At 40.3% G+C, this 21,899-nt stretch overlaps 1 protein-coding gene across 1 annotated transcript in view; it reads left to right on the top strand.

Moving 5' to 3' along the window:
• Positions 1–21,899, top strand: part of LOC140242501 (dynein axonemal heavy chain 5-like) — a 93,531-nt gene that overhangs the window by 261 nt on the left and 71,371 nt on the right. The window contains exons 2-23 of the mRNA XM_072322237.1: positions 276–429; positions 990–1,284; positions 2,655–2,875; positions 3,506–3,798; positions 4,398–4,573; positions 5,299–5,455; positions 5,939–6,151; positions 6,814–6,927; positions 7,781–7,912; positions 8,188–8,297; positions 8,727–8,998; positions 9,673–9,854; positions 11,812–12,011; positions 12,690–13,005; positions 13,607–13,741; positions 14,371–14,595; positions 15,151–15,262; positions 16,123–16,250; positions 17,014–17,181; positions 18,182–18,319; positions 18,878–19,101; positions 20,926–21,012. Coding sequence (XP_072178338.1) covers positions 294–429; positions 990–1,284; positions 2,655–2,875; positions 3,506–3,798; positions 4,398–4,573; positions 5,299–5,455; positions 5,939–6,151; positions 6,814–6,927; positions 7,781–7,912; positions 8,188–8,297; positions 8,727–8,998; positions 9,673–9,854; positions 11,812–12,011; positions 12,690–13,005; positions 13,607–13,741; positions 14,371–14,595; positions 15,151–15,262; positions 16,123–16,250; positions 17,014–17,181; positions 18,182–18,319; positions 18,878–19,101; positions 20,926–21,012 — 4,034 coding nt within the window. The 5' untranslated portion in view covers positions 276–293. The remainder of the gene's footprint in view (positions 1–275; positions 430–989; positions 1,285–2,654; positions 2,876–3,505; positions 3,799–4,397; positions 4,574–5,298; positions 5,456–5,938; positions 6,152–6,813; positions 6,928–7,780; positions 7,913–8,187; positions 8,298–8,726; positions 8,999–9,672; positions 9,855–11,811; positions 12,012–12,689; positions 13,006–13,606; positions 13,742–14,370; positions 14,596–15,150; positions 15,263–16,122; positions 16,251–17,013; positions 17,182–18,181; positions 18,320–18,877; positions 19,102–20,925; positions 21,013–21,899) is intronic.

Genomic DNA, 21,899 nt, shown 5'->3' with positions numbered 1-21,899 from the left:
CCATATTTGACAAGATACTTGTAACTCATATATCATCTTTTTCTATTTCATATATCACATTATTTCGATTCATATCATGAAATATCACATATTTCTGTTTCATAGATAATCAGGTTCTATTTCATATACCATCTTTTCTCTTTGATATATCATGTGTTTCAATTTCATATGACATTTTCATTTTGTATGTTATTTAGTCCTATTCTACAAGTCATATGTTTTGGCGTCATATATGTCAATCTATTTCATATGTTCACTTTCCCCCTTCCATCCAGCCCAAGCCAATCGGCGCAATGAGTCCCAAGAGCCAGTCGGCGAGCTCCAAGCACCGGCTCTCCCCAAAGCAGCTACAAGTCTTCCCCTCTCCCCGGTCGGAGGACGCCGAGACGAACATCACCGTGAATGACGTCATGGTGGCCGACCTGCTCTGTGAGTCGCATCAACAGACTGTCTCTTCCCACACCAAAAAACAAAATTTTTTCACATGTCTGGTTTTATCTATGGTGATTGCCAGTAGCAGCAAAGCCGACAACTTCAGGAGCTCCATCCATCTTCTGATTTTCTGTGTGTAATCATGCTTCATAATGGTTGAGAAGAAAATTTTATATTCTGTATTGTACAGGACTCAACTTAGTGTGAAATTATTTTAAACTAGTTCGAACCTTATTTCATGTCATCCTCTATTAATGCCTATCATTTTTTTTTTTTTTTGGGGGGGGGGGGAGGGGAAGGACCAGTGTGACATACTTGGTTCAGAGTTTTTCCTGGAAAAGAGTACCAAAGTGATGATGTCTAAGTCTTTTGTTATAGCTTGGGCTAGAACCAGGTGCGAGCACAGTTAGCAACAATAAAGGTGAGGTTGTTAAGAATCAGTTTCCACAGCGATGAATGGCTATGACATCACACTTTGGTAATTTATCTGATGCAAACTTTGACTATTTTAAATGATATTTTACAGTTACATTGCTTTCATATGCTTGTGCCCCTAGTCTACTATTCAGACTTGGTCTACCAGTCCATCCTGTCAGCCATCTGTCGTTCACTCATCACCCTGGCCGAGGCGGCGGGGTGTGACAGCGTCTTGGAGACCATCGCGGAGGACCTTGAGACAGCAAAGAACTCCCCGGAGCCGTCGCCCTCCACATCCCCGAGGACCGAATCCTACTACAGCAGGTCCAGGGCCAGCACCGGTAGGACCAGGACCAGCAGACCCAATTCCTCCATGTCATACCTCTCAGACATGTCGTGGACTCTCAACAAGAGCAGGGAATACACCCATCTCAGGTACAATATTCAACTAACCCTCTGCATTCCACATTAATTACCTGTCGGTAGGTTTGTACTGTAAAAGTGGAAATTTTCGCGGTGTTGAAATTTTCGCGCATTTCGCGCAACCAGAAACTAGCTCGAAAATAAAAACACGCGAATGTTTTGCTTGACATACGTTCCTGTGCGTCTTGTCTTGATTCCGCGGAATCAAAAACACGCGAAACTCTTCTGACCCGGCCTAGCGCGAAAAATTAGTCCCGCGAAAATATCCACTTTTACAGTATTTGATATTTGTGCACATTTGAATCATTGGCACAAAAAGGGTGAGAGTGGGACCGTGGGAAAATGAACTGTTACATTTTTCAAAACATGTATGATGAGCAGAATCATGAGAAAATGGAAATCAAATAATATTTTTTCAACACCTCTATGCTGCATACAGTTTCAGACAATGTCAATAGAGCAGTTTGTATACATTGGCAGTGAAGTAATTGATACTCTATTTGCAAATGATTCAAGGATATTTCCCTTGATTGAAATATCTATCTATATATATATATATATATATATTCAGTTGAACCTCTCGTATCCGGACAAGTCGGGACCGGGGCTCATCCGGATAAGGGATTTGGCCGGATACGGGAGACTCAATGCTTTATACATGTACATATACATACACATGTACTGATGTAGCCCATTGTAGTACCACATGTAGTAATGTGTATACTGCAACCTTTTCATTGTTACATTTGGGGATGTTTGGGGATGTTGAAATGTCTGGAGGTAAGCAATTTGGAAGGAAATTTGATGTAATGTATGTTAATCATGTTGGAAGTAATATGTAATTCATGTGTGTTTGGGTAGGAGTTGTCAAGGAGTTGGGAATCCCCCTTTCCTCCCGTAATTATTTAAAAAAAAAATCACGGCGAGATTGCATCTGTATAATAGAGAGATCCGGATAAAGGAAGGCCGGATAAGAGAGGTTCAACTGTATATATATATATATATATATATATATATATATATATATATATGTTTCCTATTAGATGAAGGGAATTTGCTCCTATGCTGTCTTGCAGAGATTATACCTCGTGGGCCTCTTCTTAACCAACACTTACTCAATATTGGTCTGAACATTATTCTTTCAGTCCTTTGTTAGGAAGTTACTAACTGGATGATAACAGTGCACATGCAGATGTTACACTTTGCACAAGGAAGTGGCCCATTTGAAACTTTGTGTTGTGGTTATAGATGTAGCTTTTATTCTATAAGCTCTCATCATATCATGATTTTGCTTTCATTGCTGTAGAGAACCTTGAACAAAATTTGCTGTGCATTCTAAGTTTTTCACATTATCATCACCATTGTCTCCTCTAATCCAAAAGGTTTGAGGTTGCCGTCAAATTTGCCATCCCCAACATCATCATCGAGCCCACGTTGGACGCTGTCAAGAGCTCCCTGGGCAAGATAGCGGAAGTCATCCTGGGGGTCGCGGACAAGGTCACCTGGTGGGCGGGAGACGTCGTCGGGGAGACCATGCTGGCAGACATCTCGGACGAGATGATGGTGCAGAGCGCCCTCAGACAACTCGATGGAGTTGTTGAAGGTTTGTTTGAATCTCACATACTCCTGGAGGATTTTCTTGCACTTGAAGATCATAAAATCTGAAGACTTTATTTTGAGTCATTGCAGTCCTATTATCATTTGGAATCTCAAGTTGTCCTAATACTTAAAATCAGGTGAGTTTATTCTCAAGCACTCTCTGTGATGTGGTTTGATTTGTTTTGATACATAACCTTCTGCCACGAAAGGTAATTTCTTTCTTTTTGTTGACTGCTAGCTGTTCAGAGCTTGATTGAGCTAGAGGAAAGCAAGTGTATCTAGTGTTCTAGTTAAGTGATTCATGGTCTAACTCTCCTTTCTCAAGCTTCCAATGAATCTAAGCATCCTGCTGTCAAATTGATATTGCAACCTTTATTCAATTCCATTCAAATTGGGTGACACATCAGTTAGGTGTAATGAGCCATAAATTAGTTCGATTTAGTTCTGTGAGACAGCCTGCAGTGGAATGTTTTGCTCTTCACTGGATCTTTGACTTGCAAATGTCAGTGGTATGTTAGTGCGGTATGATGTTTAGTAATTGCAGTGATTCATACAGCCCAGGTTCACATTGCAAAGACTTATTAGTACCGTTATGCCCTTACTTAATTTAATTTCACTATATCTTTGTCTCCAGATCTCCAACGGGACATCGACAAGCACCTCTTCCACTTCCGCTTCTATGACTTCCTGTGGAAGGACGACATGTACGGCTCCTACTACGACTTCATCGCCAACGACCCCGGCACGTTCGCCATCAAGCGGGAGGTCGAGCGCCTCCTCCACATCGAGGACAAGATCAAGGGCATCCCAAAGATCCTGCCAATTGGCCCCGTCTGCCTTGAGACGAGGCCCATCACCGATGCCCTCTACGGTTTCGCCATGCAGTGGAAGGCCCAGTATGCGCAGGTCCTCCATGAGGAGGGGAAGGTGAGTGTAGCAATCAGTATGAGCTCATGTGCACATGGGTACAATGACCTGTCTTTTTTTCATAGTTGGTTTTTAGGCACTTCATTTGCTTACAAAGCGACATAATGCATGGGCTTTCCTGATATAACAACTATTTATGGAGTCCATCAAATGTGTTCAAACAAAGAATGAAATTGCATAGACCAGTTGACCAGAATGGTCTGTCAATGAACACTTTGAAAAGCATCCATTTCATTATTTTGCATCGATTGTATTAATAATCTCTTTTCTATTGTTATTGCCAAATGCCATTTTCTGCTGTCAGGGGGATGTGCTAACAAGCAGCATACAAGAATTACCTGAATAATCATTACATCACAGATGCTTATCTCGGTGAACTTTTGAAGAGCTGCCCTGTTTCACAATAGGGCTGTGAGTGAATGCAAGATGCCGTTGTGACTGCCAAGAACCGTCATGTTTGCAAGATTAATTAGCACAAACCATCTGCCTTGTCATACTGTCTTTATTTCTTTGAATTATATCGTAGTCATTCAAAGTTCTGTTTGTAATGGATAATTTCATATGTATGTAAGCTTCTACCTTTTTTTTTTTTTCTTTAGCGTCAACTGGACAATGCCATTATGTACCGCAGCAGCATCAAGTCCCGCCTACTGGCCGACGTAGTGACCCTTGACCAGCTGAACGGCACCCTCACACTGCTGGAGGAGGTCAGGGACATGGAGAACAAGATAGATGCCATCTACCTGCCCATAGAGACCATGTATGCAGATCTCATGTAAGTGGATGGAATACACAACATATATTTCTCATTTGCTAGGTACAATTTGTGTTGGTAGGGGTAAAAATGTGATTAATTTGCCATTTACCTGCCCATATACAGTATGCAGATCTCATGTAAGTGGATACTTGATTGCAACCATTCACATTAGGTTTAGATGTGATTTATGATGCCATCTGCCTGCCCTTTGCGTGGCCATTATGCAGACCTCACATGAGTGGATGGAATACACCTAGTGTGTATTTATTGTTAGCCACCATTCAAACTGAGGTTAATGTCATTATCATGCCATCAAGCTCACCCATTCATGCTGGCAGCTTCTCAAACTTTTCAAAGTTTCAGTTCTTGATAAGTTCTCGAAATATGGTTCACTGGTGCTCATGTACAACATAAGAGAAAGCATGTGCCATCTAACACCTTCAGAGGCACCACTAACAGGAAGTGGGCTAGTTATGTGACAGACTTCGCAAATTATCAGCTGCATGCATTCAGACTGCACAAACTTTGAGAGAGTTTGCAGGGGTTCAGGCAATGTCCCTAGTTTTAGTGAGAAGTTTACGAGAAGTTTTGGGATCTTTGCGTTCAGACTGACCAAACTTTAAGAACTTCAACTTTGAAGACTTGAAGTGCAAGAAGTTTTATCACATTGTGACTGCAACTTATGAGTTGTGGTTCAGTGATCTCAACTGACTCAATTCTCCTCTCCCCTGTATCCTTTGCAGAAGCTACCGGCTGCGCCTCCCCCGCTCCGAGGTAGAGGAGGTGGACAAGCTGAGGGACAGCTGGCAGGAGGTGGTGGACCTTGCAGAGAAGTGTCGGGTCAAGCTCCTGAGGGAGAGGCGTGGGGCCTTTGAACAGGAGCTGGACAAGCAGGTCAAGGTAAGATTTTAAGTCCAGCATTAATTCTGTTTTATATTGGAGACAAAAAAAGAAATACAAGAACGAAATGAGAATATATGGATTCAACTGACCCCAATGCAAGGAGACTCGTTTTTGGTCTCTTTTTGCATGTTTGTAATGAATGGCAGCTAAATGTGCGACATCATTGACTCCAAATTTTTGTGAAATGTTTGGAGCTTCTCTCTCTCTCTTTTTTGCATGTGGAAATTCTACATTCTGGAATTTTGTCAGAAAAGTGAGACAGAAAAAAAAAAATCAAGCAACTTATCTGTAGTGTGGCAGGAAATAAGAGCTTATATGAATAGTTAGCCCAGGTTCTCACATAATTGTCAACTCATGCTGTTGCTGTTTTGTACATCATGCATCATGTTCATGTATTTATTCATTTATTATAATCTTTATTTGTATATTTATATGTTAATGCCTTTTCGTACTTATTTTTTTTTTTTTTTTGTTCTTCAGCTCTTTGTAGTGGAGGTGATCCAGTTCCGGAACAGCTTTGACTCCCAGGGCCCAGCGGTGCCCGGCGTCCAGCCCGCCGAGGCTGTGGCCCGCCTCCATGAATTCCAGGAGATCTTCAAGCTCTATGACTCCAAGCGCAAGACGCTAGACTCTGTCTCCAGGCTCTTTGGCATTATCTGCAAGCCATTCCCTGAACTCGACAAGACTGGAGAGGTAAGAGATCTTGTGACATCATATGAGCACTTGTGCTATGTAACTTACAAACAGGCACACCAGAATGTGACATAGGTTCATATTTGAACGCGAAATACATTGCAGGACAATTTTTTTTTCTTTTCTGTTTAATGTATTTCATTTGCTGTATGCTGTGTAATAGAATGCTAGAAGCTGTTGTAAAAAAAAAAAAAAAAAAGGTCAAGTCAACTTTCCCTATCAATGATCTAAATACACACAGCTCACAGATTGTTGCTTTATTGAATCTACAGTATAGTGACTGAGGTTACTTCTGAATTAAAGTTGCTGTAAGTATTCTGTCCAACACTGCCTCGAAGTTTGTAAAATGATTCAACTTCATTCTTGGAATCCATAGAATCTGGGATATGAGATATTAAATGTAGCTTTGAAGTAATTAACAACAGGTACTTATAACCTAATGAAGTTCCTGCATAGTTGTAACATTTCGTTACATAATTACATCACGACCGGACAATGTGCTGACCATATGGACCATTTGAAATTGGGCATATTCAGATTTTTAGCATTGCTACAACTCTGTCTGGCCAAACTGAGATGACCTATATCGTTATCTGGTAACTTGAGGTAGGCGGTCAGTTCTTGTTAAATACTGGACATCCTCCTTCCACTTTGTCCTCCAGGAACTGGACCTTCTCGGTCTGCTCTACGGCCTCTTCCAGAAATTCATCGCCTTCGACAACCAGTTCCGTGACCGGCTGTGGGCTGACGCTGATCTACCCAAGGCCAACAAGGAGGTGCGTTTGGGGACAAGCGATGGTTTCGCCATTCCCCTCCAAATAAAAGTGGTCATAGCCATGTAAAGATTTTTGGATGTGTTGTGTTGTGGGGGATATTGTTTGATGAGGATGTATATATTCTGAGAGAGATTTCTGCAAATATGCCATAGCTGCTTGAATAATGTGTACCTGCTAGTAGCAATTTTGACCATAGTAGGGGAATGCTGCAGAGTTGTATTGCTGCTCTACAATGTATGTGTCGAGTTTCCTCAACCAACCAACTACTTTCTGAGTCATTGTATCTATTTCAGCAAAGTTTGCAAAGTTTATAGTACTCACACATTACAGGGAATTCTGTAACACTTGATCATGTCACAGAAAAAAAAAAAACAGCAACAACAAATATTCACCCCAGTACTTGCTGCTTCCAATTCTTGTGTAAATTGCAGCAAGAGCTGGAAACATCGAATGGCTCTTTTTCTTTTAGAAAATGAGCCAGCTGAATTCCTATTGTCACAGGGCAGACCAATGAGAATGCCAGATTTTTAAAAATCTGTTTACTAATCCATTTTCAGTTAGTAGGTTATTTTGTCCAGCACAAGTTTAGTCGGCCAATCAGCAAGCAATCCAAACTCTTATTGACAAAGTGCCCTTCATTGATGTAGATCAGTTGCAATAAAAACAACTCGACGGAAGAATGTCATGAATTTGAATACTCTAAAGTCTTGCGGCGACAGTTAAGTTTGCGACACTCCTATCATGAAACCAGTTCTCGCTCCGTTCAGTTATTATGCAAATAATGATAATGGGGGCAGAGACAGTGGAATGGCTCTTGCTGACTGACACTTTACTTTGTTTGACTGTGTGACAGGTGGAGCAGTACTGGGATGAGTGCCAGAACCTGCCGGACAAGATCAAGGACTGGGACGCGTACAACAACATGAAGAACAGCATCAAGTTCTACCTGGACATCTTCCCCATCCTCCACAAGCTGGCCTCCAAGGTGAGTGAGGGAGATGTCAGGCATTATGATTATATTAGTGATGATGATGATGATCATGATGAGGATGATGATGAGGATGATGAGGATGATGATGAGGAGAAGGAGGAGGAGGTGGATAATGATGATGATGATGATGATGATGATGATGATGATGATAATGACTAGTATTTATACAGCATATGTTCCAAACCCATGAAATCTTGAAACTCAAACTCATTTATCTAATGCCTAATGGGAATATGTCAAATCCTTTCTATTTCCTCCCCAAATCCCAGGAAATCCGTAATCGGCACTGGCTCCAAGTGATGGCGGTAACAGGGAGTTCCTTTCAGCTGGAGGCCAACGTCTTCAAACTCTCTCACATCCTCGACATCGGTCTCATCAAGTAAGTTGGCCAGGTCATCCTCCCCTTCATCCTCAGAACCATGAGAAGCGACTCTCTAATTATTAATAGCATAGATTGCTATCTCCCCACCCATGCATAGTGTGTATATGTCTGTGTATGGGAATCACTCTGAGGTTGGGTGGCCTGGCAGTCAGTTGGTCACTAGCTGTTGCAAAATCTTGTGGATAGAATTACTGCCGCATTTTTGTTTGAGTAAATAACCTAAAAAAATAACATTAACTGTTTCTGCACCAGGTGCTTTGGACAGTGAGTACAATGCTATGGGATTTTCTGTGCCAATCAGCACTCAAAGCATGCAGAGGATTAATGAACTTTGTGCTTTGGTATGCATTTGGATGATCTCTAAAGTAGTCTTATATCCAGCCGTTCCAGCTTTTATCTACAAGCCTACTTTCTCCACAATTCCAGGCACCAGACAGAGATCGAGGAGATCTGTCACTGCGCCAGCAAAGAGCTGGAGCTGGAGGTCAAGCTGCGCATCACGGAGGAGGAGTGGACGGAGCAGGTGCTGACCTTCACCGAGTACAAGCGGCGCGGCCCCATCTACCTGGAGAAGGACTCCATGGAACACCTTCTGGAGCAGCTGGAGAACGCCCAGGCCATCCTGGCCAACATGCTCACCTCCAGGTTCGTCGGCCCGCTCCGGGAGGAGGCTGCCGGCTGGGCCGAGAAACTCCGGGGTAAGTGCTTCTGGATTGACTGATGGTGGTGGTGATGATGATGATGATGATGATGATAATGTTGGTGATGGCAATGATGATGGTAGTTGTGATATTGTCATGATGGTGGATTATAATTGATGATGATGGACGATGATGATGATGATGATGATGATGATGATGATGTTGATGATGGCTGTAAGAATTATAGTGATGCTAGTGATGATTTTGATGAAGATATAATGGTGATGGTGGTGGTGACGGTGGTGGTAGTGGTGGTGGTGGTGTTTGTGGTAGTGGTGATGGTGATGATGGTGATGATGATGATGATGATGATGATGATATGTGATTAGGTTTATAATGATAATGATGTTGATGATTGTGATGATGATGATGATGGTGGTGATAGTCAACTCTGCCAATCACTGAATCTTTGCTTGAGAAATGTCCAATTGTCATGGTACATGATATATGACATCCTGTGTAGGTGTGTTGATATAGATTTTTGTCTGCTTTATTTTTATTTCCGTTGCAACAAGAAAATGATGCAATAACATGTCATGCGGGACTTAACAAAGGTTTTAACCCGACTTGTATGCAACAGTATTACAAGCATTACCCTTACTAATACACATTGTGATAGGGTCTGAACAACATTGTATGTGTAACTATCATATGTTTCACCCACTCTTCAGGGGTTGGGGAGGTCCTGGAACAGTGGCTGGAGGTCCAGGACCTGTGGCAGTACTTGGAGGCGGTCTTCAGCATTCCGCGGACCGCCAAGGAGCTTCCACAGGAGGCCAAGCGCTTTAACAGGATCGACAAAAGTTGGAGCAAGATCCAGAGGAGGGCCTACGACACTCGCAACGTTCTCCAGGTATGAAAGTTTTCTGATGTTTAGGGATACTGTAAATGCCATACATTTCACGAATTTCGACTTGTAAGACAATTTCACAAAGGATCAAATTTGCAATCGAAGAGTACTTTGACGGATTGAGAAATAAGTATTAATTTGGAGACAACATTGTGCATGACATTCGTGCCGTTGGCAATATTTGCACAAGTTGTTATAATTGTGTGAATATCAGTTGACTGTGAAATTTGCAAGAAACTGGAGACATGGAAAAATGTACCACATGTACAATATGACTTGTCATTTATACAGTATTTAGCATGAGTAGTCTCTGATTTCTATGTATTCTGTACATGTGTCCTTTACTTCTCTTAGTGTTGTTCTACAGGATTATACATTGATTTTTATGCCTCCGCAACGAAGTGGCCGGAGGCATTATGTTTTCGGGTCGTCCGTCCGTCCGTACGTCCGTCCGTCCCGTTTTGTTTTTGTCGATATCTCAAGAACCGTGTGGTGGTTTTACATCAAACTTGGTATGAGGGTATATCCTTGGGGGATAATACTTTGTGTGGATTTTAGGGTCACAGGGTCAAAGGTCAAAGGTCACAGCTTATTTTGTGAAAAAAAATTGAAATTTCATGTTTTTCTCCATATCTTGCAAATGGTTCAAGGTATTCTCATGGAACTTAGTATATATGCTTGTACCGATGGGCAGTGATTATCTAGGGAAGTTGGGGGTCATGGGTCAAAGGTCAGGGGTCAAAGGTCAAGGTCAACTCCTCAAAATATCACTACTTTCCTTAAAATGCAATATGCCTGAAGGTTTTTTGTTTTTTTTAACTTGATGTATGGCATGTATTACCCAATATATATTTTGGGGGAAGTTTCTTGCCAAAAGGTCAAAGGTCAAAAGGTAAAAGGTCAAGTGAAAGTGCTAAATTGCACTTTTTCCTCCATATCTCGAAAGTAACTCAAGGTATCATCATGAAACTTACATATTTATGCATGTTTAACCTAACAGTGATTCTCTTTGGAACTGTGAGGTCAAAGGTCAAAGGCCAGGTTTAGATAATGCTATTTTCCCATTTGATACTGAAATTATACTTTTTCTCAATACCTTGGAAATTACTCAATGCATAAACTTATAAAAGGGTCAATAGTCAAGTAAAAATCATCAGTTCCCCAAAAATCTGCACTCTGACATTTTAATCATTCATCCAATTGAACCTAGTTCTAGGAAAGTGAACATTCAGCACATTTGTGTCAAACCTGTCATTTTAATATTTTGCCAATTATGTGAAACTGTCATCACACATTGTCAAGACATTGTACTATAGACCTATTAGGAGAACCATGCATTATGGCGGAGGCATATCAGTAGCCGTAGCGATATATCTAGTTTCATAATGTTTGGATGATGTGTGAATTTCATATGATTAGTTTTATTTGCTGCAGTTGCAGTTTGAAGAACAATAATCACTTTTTTTTTTTTACTGTGAGTGTCAAGTCTGTATGGTGTTTATGTTTTATAGTAAATTTGCTCTCAATTGTTCGCCTAAAAGATGACATTGTTTTTAATTCATAGTGTGCCATTAACTTAATGTGTAGATGTAGTATAAATGTGTAATTACAGTTTTAAAGTTGTTTGCATTACACAAAGCTATAGAGCAATTATGATAAAGAATAAAGGTGTGCTAGTGGACAAGGTGACATGACAGTGTTTGCTCCTGCAACAATTGCTCCGGTCTTATTTTCTCCAAGGACTTGGGGTTAAGGTTAGGGTTGTGATATGGTTTTAGGTTTAGCATGATATAAGGATGAGGATTAGGGTTACAGTTATGCTTGTGGGTAGGTTTTATGTTTGGCTTAGGATGCAGGTATTCCATGGAAGCAATTGTCACAAGAGCATACATCATGGAACTGATGGACAAATACGGAGGGGAAATACGTTTGAGGCTGATTGCATCTCTTTCTCTTCCAGTGCACCTACGGAGGGGAAGTCCCAAAGGGCGTGGTCCTTCGCCACATCCATGAGGAGCTGGAGATCTGCTTCAAGAGTCTCACTGGCTACCTGGACAAGAAGCGGCAGGTCTTCCCCAGGTTTTACTTCCTGTCCGACCCCGTCCTGCTGGCCATCCTCAGCCGACCTTACGACCTGGAATCAGTGAAGCCGTACCTCAGGTGAGTCGGCACTCTCTCTGCTGTGCGTACAATTCTCATGTAGTCTTGTGACGTGACTGCAGTGAATATTCTGTCAAGAATGCGCTGTCTGTAGCATTTTGATACACTGATATCACAGATCAAATAATTTGTTTCTCCACAAGGTCTTTGATTAATAGTCCCACATTAAGGAGATGAGCAAATTTCACTTTTCCATATTAAAGATGTAAGGTCTCTTCTGTTTTTGGCCACCTCACTGTAATATTTTCCCCTGTTTCCTCATAAAAGACTTTATAAGTCTGATGAATTTGTTTCATGTTGTTTATCTCAGTACCAATTTTTAAGCTTTGGTCTCCAAGTTTTCCAATCATTTTGTGTCTTGCTATTTTATGTGGCTTGTACATAATGGTTTAGAAGCTTAATTGCATGACATTTCGTACATATCATGGTCCATACAGATGTCCAGATAATCAGTTGTTGGACTTCACTTAGACAATATGCTTTTCATTTTCAAACAGTTATAAGTCTTTGGACATTTGCCTTATCTCTTGTGTCTTTGACCAGTACATTACCACTGATTGATCGGACAAATTCTATCAGAATCAAAATGAACTCTCAAAGTCTTTAAAAAGAAATTGTAGTGATCTGTACGCTAATTTCATCACCATACACTGTTTCATCTTCCCATCTCCTGCAAAGATGCATCTTCAACTACATCTACGACATCCACCTGGAGCGCATCCCGCTCCACACCTCCCAGACGCAGCGCAGCAGCATCCCCACGTCTCCGGAGAAGATGGCCTTCCTCCACAGCCCCACCAAGGAGCACCACTCACCGACCCGCGTGCCCTCAGGCCAGGCCCTGGCCGGCGTCACGTCCCGCCTGTCCAACGACAGCCGCCTGGGGGCCGTGACGGGGATGGAGGGAGGGGTGCAGGATGGCACGGAGGGGGGACTGATGCAGGCCATCGCCGTCACCTCCAAGGAGGGAGAGATCTTGAATCTGGAGGATGAGGTAAATATTTAATTACTTTTTGCCTTTCATACCTCAGCATTAGCAATGAAAACTCGTCATAATGTGATACAGTGATTTATCATCCTTTATTTCAGAATTCTGGGAAATAAAAAATTGGGTCAAAACACAGAGCAGCCAACTAGTATATTTTTACAATACTTCATTTTTTTCAATTTCTTGAAGAAGAAAATGAAATTGCATTTTTAAAAGAGATTTTTTTTTCTTGAAAATTGATTTAGCATGCATTGTTTATGCAGTTTCCCATTTTGCTTTCTCTGATGTGTGTATGTTTTCATTGTGTAGTGCAATTTCAGAACTGCAGAGGTTAGCAACCTTGAAACAGGCGGAAATATTTTTCAAAGAATTTCCTTGATGAACCACTTACAGTATTTTTCTTTTTCTGAGAAAGATGTGTCATGATGTCCCCTATGTTCTGTGCTCCAGTAAGTTATATCCATTTTGTCATTCATTAAAGTATTTATTGGTGATATAAATGTTAGACATATGTTTTTGACAGGCTGTCAAAAAAGATGTACCTTGCCTTCAGATAGTCCACTGTCATTCAAACATTATTATATGATTATTTTTCGTTTTCAAACAGGTCCACATTAAGGAAGGAGTTGAGGTGTGGTTGAAGGGACTGAAAGAATCCATCACAAAGACACTGGCTTCCACTGTTTCCAACATGATCAAAGACATGGAGAACAACCTCCCCATCGAAGAGCTTGCCTACAAGGTAAGATCGGCGTTCCTTACTGCAAAATTGACAATTTTTGCCACGTGCAAATATTTGCGGATTTTGCATGACATGAAACTAGGGCAAAAATAAAAACCCTCACAAATTTTGCTTATGTAATACTACCGTTTACTTTGTTTCCGTGGAATCAAAAATGAAATTCATCTTACCCGTCTGAGTGCGAAAAATTAGTTGTACTAAAATTTTCACTTCAACAGTAATAGGTAATGGAGGCAAGCGTGATGAAAAGAGAGAAAGCGAGTAAAAATGTTGAAAGATAGAAAAGAAAAGAGGTAACAAAAAAAAGAAGAAAAAAAAGAGACTTCCAACAGTCGCAGGAATGGACAGAAGAAAAGATGGTTTACTTATTGGTAGTAGAACAGGCAGGCATATTGAAAGACAAATGATGTCGGATCATATCAAGAAAGGAGGAGGGAAAGTGATTTATGCAATCAGAAAGGGAAGCTGACAAGTAATGATTCATTCTATTTCATACAACAAGGCCATTCTATACGCCAACTGCTGTGAAATCATTCTTGAAAGTGCCCATTCTGTTTAGAGTTGTTGCTACAACCAAAAGACTAGTGTTATCGTGAATGCTTTCAATTGTCCATCTTTTCGTAATGCAGTACCCGACCCAAGTGGCTAACCTGGGCCTGATGCTGTACTGGACCAAGGAGTGCGAGCTGGGCATCACGGAGATCCGGAATGACCGCAAGGCCATCCCCAACACGGCCAAGAAGTTTGTGACCACCATGACCCGCCTGACCCAGGTCCTGACCAAGGGCACGTGGAAGGCCACTGACGAGCACGTCACCCCGCTCCAGCGCTGGCGACTCGAGAGCATGGTCGCTGTGAGTATTCCTGCCACCCTTCTCTTTCATTCTGATAATTTATCCCTTTGGGTACATTAGTTAGCCTTGTGGAGTGTTTTGCCATCTTTGATTGTAATTATTGAACAACCAATTTTCGTGCATGTATAAATCATTTGGGTTCCAAAAAGTAAATCGCATTTACTTTGCAATTGAATGGTGTGTTGTGCTTACGTCAGTCAGTTCCAACATTGACTATTTAAGCTATAGACATGCAGAGATGCTTCTGCTATAGAACTGACAAAAAGAGCACATATCATCCACCTTTTGATGAAATGCATTGTTGCTGTAATGCTGTCTTGATGCCAGCTGATGTGACATGGTTCGTAAGAAAGCATTTAGTTGATAACCCTAGAAATCATAATGGAATTGATGTATCTGGTGAAATTACAAAGGAAAAAAACAAAACAAAGAAAACCAAAAAACCAAATCTGAACAGCTCTGTGGTTGGTAGGATTTCAGAAGATTGTGTCAATGTAGTCTCAGCAATTTCCTGAATGCACTCTCCCCCCTATTATCCAATGAAAATCTTTGCAGCAATCCTACCACCTGCGGGACATCCTGGACAACATGGGCAACAGGAAACTGAGGGAGCTGAGTGACTTTGAGTGGAGAAGGTGTATCAGAGTCTACCAGCAGAAGAGACCAGGTGGGTGTAGTCGCGTAAACACAATTTGTGACCGCCCAGCTCAAAACCCACAAAAAAATAGGCCAAAATATATTTCCACTTTTCTCCATAGTTTAAAAGTGTAAACTCTAAGCTTTAAAATGATATGGAACTTTTATTGGACCATCCTTACCTACTTGAAAAGTGATTGAAATAAGAGAGAGTTAGGAGGTGCAGGTTCATAGAAGAGGGAGAAAAGAGGATGTAAAGATTATGGTCACTCAAGCATGCTGTGCAGAAGTATCAAGTTCCAGGTGAAAGCAGCACATGTCTGAAACAGATATGGTCCAGAAAAACTGCTGATATCTCAATTTCTGTTTTGTTGTAAGTCACCCAATTTTGACAATAGGTAGAGATAAGATTACTCTTTCCCGTACGATCAACTCGAAAAATTTGAGTTGGTCGACCCAAATGACATATTTTGGTCCATTACAGAGAATCTCAATCTGCGAATTTTTGAGCACAGAACAATTTTGATCAAACTTTTGTTGAGTGTAAATTTTAGAATCCATTAATGTAGACATCAATATACCAGTGAATGCTATTTTTTGTTCAATTAGTTCAATAAATGTACAGTTTTGGTGATGCAAATTCGCCAATATGAAGTTTATTTTCCACCACTTTTGATGTGTATATTTCATGGAATTGTTTGTGTGGTCTCGGCACCAAACATAGGAGATTTTGTTTTCTGTCGCAGAAATGTTTGTGTCATGATGTAGACATCGAGACAGGTGGCTTCTGCTCTCTTTGTCACAGATGGAATAGATTCACACCACCTGTGGAAGGTTTGTATCCATAATCATCTTACACCAGCCATATCTTTCTCCTCTCACTTTGTGCAGATGGAATCTATGAACCATATGTCACCATCTTGGAAGAGCGTCATCACTATGGCAACGAGTTCTTTGGAGGACAGTCTCCGCTGGTTTTGACTCCCATCACTGAACGATGTTTCCTCACCATGGCCCTGGTGAGCTTACTTTCGTCCTTGAAATGGGTAGAAATTATTCATACAGGGAAATCCCATCAAAACAAAAATGCCATTACCACAGATTTTATCCACTGCCTCATTGTAAATATAAAAAGAGACCACCTAAATACATTTACGGAAAATTGGAACCTCCGAATTCAACTTGTTAAAAGTGGTACCTCATCAGCGAGCTTCTTATATCAGGGTTTCCCTGTGTATCAAGTCATAAGTAGGAGATTGCTGTATGCATGGCCACACTTCGATTGGTATCAATCTTGTACCACTCATGAGATTGCAAATGTGCGATTAATTCAGATGGAACCTAAAGAGAAAGCAACTGCTTTTTGACCCATATGCTACCAGCAACACTGTATTGGAAGTTAATGAGTGGTGTTTCTAATTCTAAAGTTTGCCGTTTTAGTTGTGTTATTAATGACTGTCAATAAAGACAAATCAAAGTAGACTCATGCCAAAGTTGCAAATTATAAGAACAAAGCAGAACATTTATAACTGATTCAAAATTGTGGCAACATGAAATTTAATCCTTTCATAATCGTTTGATTTTGTACAGATGATGTAGAATATGTTAAGCATTCTGTCAAAATCATGAAGTGAAAGTGAAGAGTAGTTCAGTGCTGATATTGGATGTAAGTGCTATCACTACTTTATGAATAAGGTTACCTTTCACTTGGTACGAAGTTGTTGAAGCAAGAGATTCTAATTTTACAGTCGTATAACAAGTTTTTATCCTTTTTGCTTGCAGTGTATGAGTCAGATGCGGGGCAGTGCCTTGACCGGAGGGACAGGAGTGGGCAAGACCGAGACGGTCAAGGGGTTGGCCTTCTTCCTCGGACGATACCTCGCCCTATTTGGCTGCTCCCCACACTCGGATCCCACGGCATTTGGCAAGATAGTCCAGGGACTTGCAATGGTAGGTGCAGCAAATTTTAGACACAAGTTACCAAACCTGTCACGAATATGTGATAAATTGATTTCTATGACTGTTGATACAGTATATGTGAATTTTATATACACTGTACTGTAGGAGTGTAAAATGAATTTAGAAAGTAAAAACTGGCTTTACAGCCTCATTATCATATTTCTTCCGTGTTCAAGAATGATTGTCTACCCACTTTGATGATCACATGTATTCCAGTAATCAGTCAACCACTCACATTAATCAATCAATCAATCAATCAATCAATCAATCAATCAATCAATCAATCAATCAATCAATCAATCAATCAATCAATCAATCAATCAATCAATCAATCAATCAATCAATCAATCAATCAATCAATCAATCAATCAATCAATCAATCAATCAATCAATCAATCAATCAATCAATCAATCAATCAGTCAGTTAATGAAATAGTTGATTGTTTGGAAAGTAGTCCTTCATTCATTCATTTATACATTCAAGATGTTAATTAATCAATCAATCAATCAATCAATAAGCAATTTAGTCAATATATGGTGTGTCATCACATTACCTGTATAAAATCGGAGATCATAAAAGGAAGAAAAATGCTCATTTGTATATCCTTTACACTATTGTAACTTTTAATTCTCTCTCTTTTGTGCAAATATTTTCCTTGTGATGAAGTAGACTAATTATGTATAAATTAAAAGCTTTGTATCTGGCAAATTCACATCTGCCAATAACCAAAAAAATCATTTTCCTGACATCATATGGCTTTTGAGATGACACATCACATATGTGGGTTTGTTTTCCCATCAAGTTCTTCTGTGAGGACTTATCTTGAAATAGGACACACCAAAATATACACACTACTCATGACTTCAGCTATCAAGAGCTTGACAATTTTCAGTAGATAAACTGTAATATATGGATCTTGGGCCATGTGCTCTGATATTTTTTCCCCCTGCATCATTCATTTGACTCTCCTCTCTCTCAATCTATCTCCAGGATGGCAGCTGGGGCTGCTTCGATGAGTTCCAGCTCCTTCACAAGGAAGCGGTTGCCATGGTGCTAGACCACGTCCATGCAGTCATCTCGGCTCTGCAGGCCAAGAAGAAGCATGCTGTATTGGGAGATGGAGAGGAGGTGAGTTTCGAAAGGAAATCATTTGAACACAAATCTAAACAGATACACATGTATGGTCTGCACAGTGTGACAACAGTATAGAGAAAATGCAGAGAGAATTTAACATGTTTTTGTTTTTTTAGTTCAGTGAAAGAGGATGTGAGTTATTCTGTCAGAAAGTAGTGGAATGATATTACCTTTTACATATTCATATGTCAGAAAAAGGTTGAGGAAAGGTGTACTTTTCATGAAAAGAGTACATTTTGAGGAATTGTCTTTATATTGTCTTTATGTCTTTAAACTGCAGTGAAATTTTGAAGTTCTCTCATCCAGCATTGTCAGCACCTAAACTGTAAAAATTCGTAACTTGTGAACAGAGTGTCCAATTTTCCTCAAACTTCACTGATGCATTCTACCAATATTGCCGCATTCACTCTCCATCCACACATAGGTAAATATTTTGGTTTCATTCCCCCTTAAGTTTTTCAATCCTAGCAGCAGTATGTTTCCATAGACTGTCATTAGGATTTAAGCCTGGTGGTCCTGGGAATGTTAATTGGTCGACGCTCCATCCCACAGATCACGCTCGGCGGGAACATCGCTCTCTTCATCACCGTCAACAACGAGAGCGGGATGCACCGCGGCATCCCAACCGACATCAAGCTCCTCTTCCGCACCATCTCCCTGGTCGTGCCCGACATGTCCCTCATCCTCAAGGCGCGCTGTGCGGCGTACGGCTTCCGCTCCCCGAAGATCCTGGCCGACCGCCTCAAGATGGTTGTCCAGCAGTGCAAAGATCAGCTGTGAGTTCCGTCAACACCCCCGCCCTCTCATGGCATATCACTCTTTTTTTTTTCTTTCTTTCTTTTCAAACCATGCATGGACTTTGTTTGTCCTGTTTTTTTTTTTTTTTTCTGCTGCAGATCATTTTATCTTTTCTTGTAGATCTTCTAATGCCTAGTCTTAGATTTTGTCCACATATCAGCTTTCACTGTTTCCTGTTGGTATATGATGATAGATATTCTCCTTAAATCAAATATTCATGGTAGGCAGATAATGCTAATCAAGTAGTCCTCCCATCAAGACAATTCTTTATGTCATTTACACGTATAGGTTTCTGACGCCTTTGATTGTATAAAAACGTAGGGATAAGATTATCTAGGGAGGCACAGGTGCAAACTAACAACCAGTTAATAGATTTTAAGTATTGTTTTGGCTCTTCAATCGTGGTGAGACAATAAGAAATATACCGGAGAAAAAAATGAAAATTTGTTTAACATAACTCTCCCACTACCATAAACGTGGACCTTTCAAACTCAAAATGCCATTTCCTCGTAAATGGTTAGATTAGTCATGGTGCAGGGAAATGAAATTGACATTCATATATCAGTATCATATCTTGTCACATGCAGTCAGCTGATGATAAATGTGCTTTAAATGATATTTTCATGCTTCCATTTTCAAAGTGTAACAGAAACAATCCAGACGTTACCATGGCCCTATGCAAATATTTTCTTCAAATTCGTGATCATACTATATTTGTCAATAATAAACATGAACATTACCATTATACCCTGTACAAGTATTTTTTTTCTTTTTCCCCGTGAAGTTAATCTTCAGTTAAATTTCTATTTAATTCATTTGCATGCCCACTTGTAGATCTAACATAATCCAAAGTGAATGCATGATGATAACTCTAAATTATAGACCGTCAGAAGCCTTTATTTCATCTTAAAACTTTTGAAGTACTGTAGAGGTAGTGTAAAGATACAGTCATTGATACAAGAATCTTTCATTGACAGTAATGTTAATGCTCTTTTTACCCCCTTTCTTCCTCCAATTCTTGAATTTCTTTTCTTTCCTTTAAACTGGATTGACATCAACACCAATCGGCTATGAACTATTACTTAAAAATCTATTCATTGCAACCCTGTGATGTTATTGCACAAAATCTCTCTCTCAATTTCTATTCTTTATTTATCCATGTTGAGTGAATGACTCGTCATGGATGTTCGCTAATGAACTATAAATTTTTGTCTTTTGTTTTTCCATACTTCTCTTTTTTTTTGAAATCCAACTTTACATTTCCTTCTCATTCCTCATATTTGCATAAATTTGCCACTCAAAACCTTGCTTTAATTTATCTGCCATACACTTTCTGTCACACTCTTGTGTCGTTTTCCCCGTGGTCGAAATATCCTTGTTATGTGGTACTCATATCCTGGCAAATATTTGCTCAATGAAATGTACTGTCTGTGATTTCTGATGTCATCTATCAAATGATTTGCATCTGTTTCCTCCTTTCATCTGTTCTATTATGATGTTTTCTTCCTCATAAAAAAAACCCAAAATAAATTCAATATTTTGCATTGACCATTTTTTCACAAAACATGGGAATGCCCCACCCATTTGTACAAACATGATTCTTTTATTCATTCATTTGCACCGCACTTCCATGTTGTTTTCTTTCTCGCTGAAATCTTACCAATTCTCCCTACGACCACCATCCCCTAACTTTTGCCCCTCGTCTTCCGGTCCTTTTACCCCTCCCCCGCCCCCATTTCGTCACGCACTGCACCCCTCCATCTCCTTCATTGCACCCCTCCCTCTACCCCTCCATCCCACAGGAGCCCAGGAGATACGGAACTGTTTAACCTGAAAACCATGGTGACGGTTTTGTTGCATGCCGTCTCCACCTGGCGAGATGTGGAAGGGTAAAGACTGTTCGACTCTTTGGCCTTGTTGTGCGCTGCACGGCACAGCTTGCCTGAGTAACAGCTAGAAAATGGATTTTCTGAAAACCTGTAACCATTGTATTATCCACAGAAATTCTCCCTGGTTTTTAGTGAATTGATTTAACACAGTTAATACCTTAAGACATGTAACCCATGGAGTCCCACACATATTATTCCCAGTTTTTGGTGCATTAACACAACTCAATTTAATTATTGGCTGACTTGGTGGATGCACAACTTATAAATGCAGTGCTAGGAGCAGGCTTAAAATGGTTAAATTATATCTTCTTGTTGATAGATTACAATGTATATCAAACATTGATGCTTTGAAGGAAAATAGCCCAAGTGCACTTTGATACTTCAAAATTTGATTATTCAACAATCTGTGTAGCAACTGTGGGTCTTACCCCAAGTACTATGATTGTTACACTGTGTCTATGCAAGACAGAAAATTTGGCTCTCCTTGCTTACTTGTTATTGCGTATGCAGTTGTGACTCCACCAAATTCAAGAGCTCATCTCACAAAAGCATGAAACTGCAGACGTGCTGCACAGAGCACTGTTGCATCCCTCTCACATATTAACACAGTCTGCTTTGACATAATCAAGAACTATTAGCCACATATAAACCAGGACATTAAGTCCTTTGAGATGATGTAAGTAAAATTAAACAGACATTATGTTCAAGATGCTTTGTCACTCGAATGTAGTTTAGAAGTGGAAGCGTTTTTGTCAAAGCACTGTATGAAGGATCCTTGTACTTTCATACAACTTGGATGTTGAGTCTGTTAGTGTTGGCATTTCTGCCTTGAAAATGATGATACACACCCAAGCTAGATTTATCATTTGTATTCTAGCTCCATGACT

Source organism: Diadema setosum, chromosome 19 (assembly GCF_964275005.1).
Source record: "Diadema setosum chromosome 19, eeDiaSeto1, whole genome shotgun sequence".
NCBI classification, from domain to species: domain Eukaryota; kingdom Metazoa; phylum Echinodermata; class Echinoidea; order Diadematoida; family Diadematidae; genus Diadema; species Diadema setosum.
Note: the sequence above shows the minus strand (reverse complement) of the source record. Positions and strands in the feature narration are given on the sequence as shown.